Here is an 8,368-nt window from a genome sequence, read left to right on the forward strand (position 1 = left end):
ACTGACATTTAGTAATCACACCAAAAGCAGTGGACTGCACATTCGCCTCATTTCCTAGTTTAGGAAATACATTACTCTGCCGAGATTATGTTGGTGTAAATATTTAGCTTGAGGGTGACTGTGCTGATCACTGCATTCTTACAGCATCGAGCATTTCTGCATGGCAGAACAGAGGTCGACCACAACCTCGACCATAAAATTGTCTACCTCCAAAGTGGTTGCATTTTGTACACAATGAGTTGTGGTGAATGCCACTTGAACTCTTTTTGTGCAAAGCCGTTGTTTACATCGCCAAGTCGTTTGTATTCGTGTATTAATATTTAATTTGTTCACTAATCAATCCTAGACATACAGTTGCTCTCATAGGAAGATTAATGCTGAAACGCAGGAGCTGTTCTAACCCACTCTCTTTGCAAACAACAGAAGAATACTAGCCAAATTCCGAATGTTAACGAAGCGAATTGATGTTTAAATACATCTGGTGATAAGTGGCAGAGAAGCCATTGAGTGGTGATAGTCACCACTGAGATGCAAATGGCATTTTGTGGCTGCTAAAGTACCCTCTAACTAAAGAAATCGGAATAAAAATTTGTTGCCAGTGGAGAAAGTAGTTTCTCGCTAGAGGTGGGAGGGAACCTCAACGAATTCAAGAGAAATGAAGAAAGTGAAACTGCAGCCTCCATATGAATAAAGACATTTACTGTCTGAGCTTCGGTGATGCAAATGGAGTTCCACACACCTCGCTAGATTGAAGCTACTAACTTCTGGCTAGAAGTTGTCTCGATGACACAAGTGTGGGTACCTCTTGAGAATGCATAAAATGCTAAATGAAGAGGCTGGATGATCAACAAAACCTTTGAGGTGAAAAATGCTTAACACTGTGAGATCGACCCTGTTGTTCTTGGTAGATGGAAGCTTAAATGTCTAGGTTTTTCATTTTGACAGCTGGAGATAAGTAAGCACAAAAGAGTGTACCTCTGTGCCATCAGCGCTATTTGTTTCAAGCATAGCTGACACCACTCTGAGATTCAAAGGTATTTTTGTAGAAACGGTTTAAAATATTGTGGAAGTTGAATGCTTGTATAGACGTCCATTTGACCAAGAAGATGATTGTAAATTTCTCAGTATTTTCTAACAAAATTTAGAAACTAGATGCTAATCGTCACTAATTATATTTACCTTAAAATATCGTTCGCTGATTATTCAACAGACTCCTCTCGTCACAGCGTTGTTTCCCTCTTTTATGATTTTACGGATCAGGAAATTCCGCCACCTTTGCACGTGCATTTCCATTTCCCTCGAAATTGAGTTGGAATGCATGGTTAAAGAAATGTGTCCTTCAGTCATTGAAGCTTAGTCTTGAGGATATATCATCGAAAGAATCTAGTAAACGAAACGCTTTTCAAAATGGAATTTTCGTTGTCTTCTTGATAAGTTAGTTAACACAGCCCTGTATTAGAAAGAAATGAATGCAAGGAGGATTTTAAGATTTAAGTCTTTTGAAAAAAAGAAATCGGTCAGCTTTTTGTAGAAATTAATTCATAACCTGCTGAATTAATCTGCGAATATAATCCCAACGGGAGTCAACAGTAATGATCAAGGATTTACTCCTGATGTGTAAACCCTCGAGCAGGAGCACTGTACATAAGGAATAACGAAGGGATCCTTGAAAGCAATTTACATAAATTAGGGATTGCTTCAAAGGCGGAGTTCTGGTATGAGGACAAAGCGAAGTAGACAAGTAGCAAAGTAATTTAAGTGACCCTAGGATGCTGTTTGAAGGAATAATGGTCTTTAAATTGTCTTGTGCACAACAAATTTTTATAAGGACTAGATTAAAGGTAAATTACCTCTGAACGCTTTTATTGAAATAAAAATTGGATCTCTACTAAGAGAGACCTGACGGAGACACAGAAGTCTCCACTCGAAAGAAGAAATTGGCTCTGGTGAGGGCTGCACGGCATATGGACAGTGCAAGTTGTGCCTGCAGTAGTGCATTGAGCTTTTATCCAGTCGAGCACACAAGGAACGTTGGATGTCAATTGTGAGCGAAGGAGAGCACTGCAACACCGCTTGCAGCTTACCAATGAGGACACGACACTAAAATGCCTTGTGGCAAGCACTATGATTCAAGCCACCAACACACCTACCAGGATAGCCTCCTCGCCTCACCACTTCTACCACTGCAGTCACTGGCCTATTATCACTCTCCATTTTAGAGGCATTTCCCTCCCCAAATGAAATGCCTAACAAAAGACTAGATTAATTGTTAAGCAGCACATTGGCCTCTAAATTCCCTGTCGTTCAGTAACCACGATTCGAGCCTGTCTTTGATTGGTGTGTCAGCAATAGAGTTTGCTTTAAGTCGAAGCACTGAGGGTCACAAGTGGGACTAATGTGACAAATGCGATTAGCGGTTGAGGCAGTAGCGTCAACTCCAGATGGAATTACAAATAGTAAGTATCTGCAACTCGCTTGCGCATAAATACTTTCTAAATTTATTTCTTCTACCAGAACAAATAATTCACCGCCAAATTGTGGTAAACTTAGTATCTCACGTAATATTGACATCAGCTGAACCAAGTCACAGTGATTCTCACGTTTTCGCCAACTGTATTTCATTCTGGCACTCCGGTTATGATAGATGGGCAAATCTTGATAATGGGTGATGCCTACGCATCATTGGAAGCATTTTCCGATAGGCTTCCTACCCATGCGGGTGTGTTGACAAATCCTTTTGACTACACAGGGGGCATTTCGAACACCAGAAGACTGTCTATCAACTCATCCGCCTACTTTTATGACAGCGTGACTGCCTGCCTGCTAAACTCCATGTTTACTTGGTCACCTACCCCACTGGGATTTCACCACTTGAATGACTAATGGACAGTGGTACTTAAGTGGATATTTCGGCCCGACTTCAAATAAATGAGTGTTAATTCGCTCGTCGTAATGCTGATAAACAGCCTTTTTTACTCTACTGACAACTCGCTCTTCAATTCCTTTACTAAAAATCTTGCCGTGCGTCAAATGCTGAAGTCCTCTTTCTGGTAACTGGCAAATTTTGAACTCTGCTATTGCTCCTCCCACGGGCCATCTGGCCTTCAAGACATGCCCGCCCCTCCGCCCCTCTTTGCGTCACCATGATGTGTTCTGCCCAGGAATCGTGGCTTCTTGCATCTCCAGGGAAGAGTCGAGGTTCTATAACTCGCCCATTTAGTGACAGAGAAAATTGGTTGCTGACTGTGAAAGTGGGTGTAGCACATTCAATTTAGTATTTTCTAGCATTAACCACTGGTGGCTCAGCCTAACTACAATGGTTTTTTAAACACGAAAGCAATACTTAAAAGTAATAAACTTTATTAGAGCAAAAGGCAACCTCGAACAGTTTAACATCACGCAGATGCTGTAAATGGAGCAAGTTTACTTAATTAAAAGCGAAGGTCAGTGAATACATTAACTGGAGGATAGGAAAAAAGTGAGTAGTCATTTTCTTAATCGTGTTTTAAATTTCTTTTGCAATTTTAGCTTAATTTAAAAAATTCGAATTTTTGCGCCTCAATGGGAATCAAAGATTTTTCTTACTGTTTCCTTTTACAAAGCACGAACTAGTTTTAAAAGCTGCCTTTAATATAGATTTTGTTACAATCGGTAAAGTAACAGAAATGCCATTAATGCTTTCCCAAGTGCATTTTGAACATTGAATTGGGGAAGCATTAAAGGTTTAGTAGGATGAACACACCCTCTTCTTCATGAGAGCTAACAAATAATGTATAGTTACTACCCTCCATTTGGGGGAGCTCACTTACGCGGGGGATATCACAAAGGGATGCTAACTTCGTGTAGTAGACGCAAATAATGCTGCTTTTGTCAGATCAAAAGGTCTGGCCCATACACATAGGGTACAGACTAAATGCATTAACAGGTTAGGAGGCGTGCAACAACAAAAACAAAATGCCTTTTAAAAACAAAAAGTCCTTTGGCTTGATTAAGTTTGTTTTACTGTCAAAATGGATCAATGTTGCTATGGAAATGAGTGCCTTTATCATGCAAAACAAGCAACTTCACACATTTCCAAATAACGCACAATTTGTCAGGTAGACAAATGTTGGTTGACTTTGATAGTAGATGCGATTTGGAGAACCCATTTATTAGGGCTGGGAGGAGTTGCATCGAATAGTCAGTCATTTGTGACTGCAGACTGGAGGGGTGTTTCATCGTCACACCACAGTCACCAGTAATGGCAATACTGCATTCTTACAGCATCGAGCATTTCTGCATGGCAGAACAGAGGTCGACCACAACCTCGACCATAAAATTGTCTACCTCCAAAGTGGTTGCATTTTGTACACAATGAGTTGTGGTGAATGCCACTTGAACTCTTTTTGTGCAAAGCCGTTGTTTACATCGCCAAGTCGTTTGTATTCGTGTATTAATATTTAATTTGTTCACTAATCAATCCTAGACATACAGTTGCTCTCATAGGAAGATTAATGCTGAAACGCAGGAGCTGTTCTAACCCACTCTCTTTGCAAACAACAGAAGAATACTAGCCAAATTCCGAATGTTAACGAAGCGAATTGATGTTTAAATACATCTGGTGATAAGTGGCAGAGAAGCCATTGAGTGGTGATAGTCACCACTGAGATGCAAATGGCATTTTGTGGCTGCTAAAGTACCCTCTAACTAAAGAAATCGGAATAAAAATTTGTTGCCAGTGGAGAAAGTAGTTTCTCGCTAGAGGTGGGAGGGAACCTCAACGAATTCAAGAGAAATGAAGAAAGTGAAACTGCAGCCTCCATATGAATAAAGACATTTACTGTCTGAGCTTCGGTGATGCAAATGGAGTTCCACACACCTCGCTAGATTGAAGCTACTAACTTCTGGCTAGAAGTTGTCTCGATGACACAAGTGTGGGTACCTCTTGAGAATGCATAAAATGCTAAATGAAGAGGCTGGATGATCAACAAAACCTTTGAGGTGAAAAATGCTTAACACTGTGAGATCGACCCTGTTGTTCTTGGTAGATGGAAGCTTAAATGTCTAGGTTTTTCATTTTGACAGCTGGAGATAAGTAAGCACAAAAGAGTGTACCTCTGTGCCATCAGCGCTATTTGTTTCAAGCATAGCTGACACCACTCTGAGATTCAAAGGTATTTTTGTAGAAACGGTTTAAAATATTGTGGAAGTTGAATGCTTGTATAGACGTCCATTTGACCAAGAAGATGATTGTAAATTTCTCAGTATTTTCTAACAAAATTTAGAAACTAGATGCTAATCGTCACTAATTATATTTACCTTAAAATATCGTTCGCTGATTATTCAACAGACTCCTCTCGTCACAGCGTTGTTTCCCTCTTTTATGATTTTACGGATCAGGAAATTCCGCCACCTTTGCACGTGCATTTCCATTTCCCTCGAAATTGAGTTGGAATGCATGGTTAAAGAAATGTGTCCTTCAGTCATTGAAGCTTAGTCTTGAGGATATATCATCGAAAGAATCTAGTAAACGAAACGCTTTTCAAAATGGAATTTTCGTTGTCTTCTTGATAAGTTAGTTAACACAGCCCTGTATTAGAAAGAAATGAATGCAAGGAGGATTTTAAGATTTAAGTCTTTTGAAAAAAAGAAATCGGTCAGCTTTTTGTAGAAATTAATTCATAACCTGCTGAATTAATCTGCGAATATAATCCCAACGGGAGTCAACAGTAATGATCAAGGATTTACTCCTGATGTGTAAACCCTCGAGCAGGAGCACTGTACATAAGGAATAACGAAGGGATCCTTGAAAGCAATTTACATAAATTAGGGATTGCTTCAAAGGCGGAGTTCTGGTATGAGGACAAAGCGAAGTAGACAAGTAGCAAAGTAATTTAAGTGACCCTAGGATGCTGTTTGAAGGAATAATGGTCTTTAAATTGTCTTGTGCACAACAAATTTTTATAAGGACTAGATTAAAGGTAAATTACCTCTGAACGCTTTTATTGAAATAAAAATTGGATCTCTACTAAGAGAGACCTGACGGAGACACAGAAGTCTCCACTCGAAAGAAGAAATTGGCTCTGGTGAGGGCTGCACGGCATATGGACAGTGCAAGTTGTGCCTGCAGTAGTGCATTGAGCTTTTATCCAGTCGAGCACACAAGGAACGTTGGATGTCAATTGTGAGCGAAGGAGAGCACTGCAACACCGCTTGCAGCTTACCAATGAGGACACGACACTAAAATGCCTTGTGGCAAGCACTATGATTCAAGCCACCAACACACCTACCAGGATAGCCTCCTCGCCTCACCACTTCTACCACTGCAGTCACTGGCCTATTATCACTCTCCATTTTAGAGGCATTTCCCTCCCCAAATGAAATGCCTAACAAAAGACTAGATTAATTGTTAAGCAGCACATTGGCCTCTAAATTCCCTGTCGTTCAGTAACCACGATTCGAGCCTGTCTTTGATTGGTGTGTCAGCAATAGAGTTTGCTTTAAGTCGAAGCACTGAGGGTCACAAGTGGGACTAATGTGACAAATGCGATTAGCGGTTGAGGCAGTAGCGTCAACTCCAGATGGAATTACAAATAGTAAGTATCTGCAACTCGCTTGCGCATAAATACTTTCTAAATTTATTTCTTCTACCAGAACAAATAATTCACCGCCAAATTGTGGTAAACTTAGTATCTCACGTAATATTGACATCAGCTGAACCAAGTCACAGTGATTCTCACGTTTTCGCCAACTGTATTTCATTCTGGCACTCCGGTTATGATAGATGGGCAAATCTTGATAATGGGTGATGCCTACGCATCATTGGAAGCATTTTCCGATAGGCTTCCTACCCATGCGGGTGTGTTGACAAATCCTTTTGACTACACAGGGGGCATTTCGAACACCAGAAGACTGTCTATCAACTCATCCGCCTACTTTTATGACAGCGTGACTGCCTGCCTGCTAAACTCCATGTTTACTTGGTCACCTACCCCACTGGGATTTCACCACTTGAATGACTAATGGACAGTGGTACTTAAGTGGATATTTCGGCCCGACTTCAAATAAATGAGTGTTAATTCGCTCGTCGTAATGCTGATAAACAGCCTTTTTTACTCTACTGACAACTCGCTCTTCAATTCCTTTACTAAAAATCTTGCCGTGCGTCAAATGCTGAAGTCCTCTTTCTGGTAACTGGCAAATTTTGAACTCTGCTATTGCTCCTCCCACGGGCCATCTGGCCTTCAAGACATGCCCGCCCCTCCGCCCCTCTTTGCGTCACCATGATGTGTTCTGCCCAGGAATCGTGGCTTCTTGCATCTCCAGGGAAGAGTCGAGGTTCTATAACTCGCCCATTTAGTGACAGAGAAAATTGGTTGCTGACTGTGAAAGTGGGTGTAGCACATTCAATTTAGTATTTTCTAGCATTAACCACTGGTGGCTCAGCCTAACTACAATGGTTTTTTAAACACGAAAGCAATACTTAAAAGTAATAAACTTTATTAGAGCAAAAGGCAACCTCGAACAGTTTAACATCACGCAGATGCTGTAAATGGAGCAAGTTTACTTAATTAAAAGCGAAGGTCAGTGAATACATTAACTGGAGGATAGGAAAAAAGTGAGTAGTCATTTTCTTAATCGTGTTTTAAATTTCTTTTGCAATTTTAGCTTAATTTAAAAAATTCGAATTTTTGCGCCTCAATGGGAATCAAAGATTTTTCTTACTGTTTCCTTTTACAAAGCACGAACTAGTTTTAAAAGCTGCCTTTAATATAGATTTTGTTACAATCGGTAAAGTAACAGAAATGCCATTAATGCTTTCCCAAGTGCATTTTGAACATTGAATTGGGGAAGCATTAAAGGTTTAGTAGGATGAACACACCCTCTTCTTCATGAGAGCTAACAAATAATGTATAGTTACTACCCTCCATTTGGGGGAGCTCACTTACGCGGGGGATATCACAAAGGGATGCTAACTTCGTGTAGTAGACGCAAATAATGCTGCTTTTGTCAGATCAAAAGGTCTGGCCCATACACATAGGGTACAGACTAAATGCATTAACAGGTTAGGAGGCGTGCAACAACAAAAACAAAATGCCTTTTAAAAACAAAAAGTCCTTTGGCTTGATTAAGTTTGTTTTACTGTCAAAATGGATCAATGTTGCTATGGAAATGAGTGCCTTTATCATGCAAAACAAGCAACTTCACACATTTCCAAATAACGCACAATTTGTCAGGTAGACAAATGTTGGTTGACTTTGATAGTAGATGCGATTTGGAGAACCCATTTATTAGGGCTGGGAGGAGTTGCATCGAATAGTCAGTCATTTGTGACTGCAGACTGGAGGGGTGTTTCATCGTCACACCACAGTCACCAGTAATGGCAATA

The 8,368-nt window shown here is 40.3% G+C and overlaps 1 protein-coding gene across 1 annotated transcript; it reads right to left on the reverse strand. All coding sequences in view use genetic code 11, as the record gives it.

Moving 5' to 3' along the window:
• Positions 1 to 1,000: 1,000 nt before the first annotated feature.
• EGR_10694 (hypothetical protein) lies at positions 1,001 to 2,622 on the reverse strand (the record flags this gene model as incomplete). The annotated part of the gene is made up of 2 exons (XM_024499943.1): positions 1,001 to 1,131; positions 2,490 to 2,622. 2 exons carry the CDS (start codon positions 2,620 to 2,622, stop codon positions 1,001 to 1,003), a joined length of 264 nt encoding a protein of 87 aa, XP_024345645.1.
• Positions 2,623 to 8,368: the final 5,746 nt, after the last annotated feature.

The sequence above is a fragment of the Echinococcus granulosus genome (genome assembly GCF_000524195.1).
Source record: "Echinococcus granulosus chromosome Unknown EG_S00253, whole genome shotgun sequence".
NCBI lineage: Eukaryota > Metazoa > Platyhelminthes > Cestoda > Cyclophyllidea > Taeniidae > Echinococcus > Echinococcus granulosus.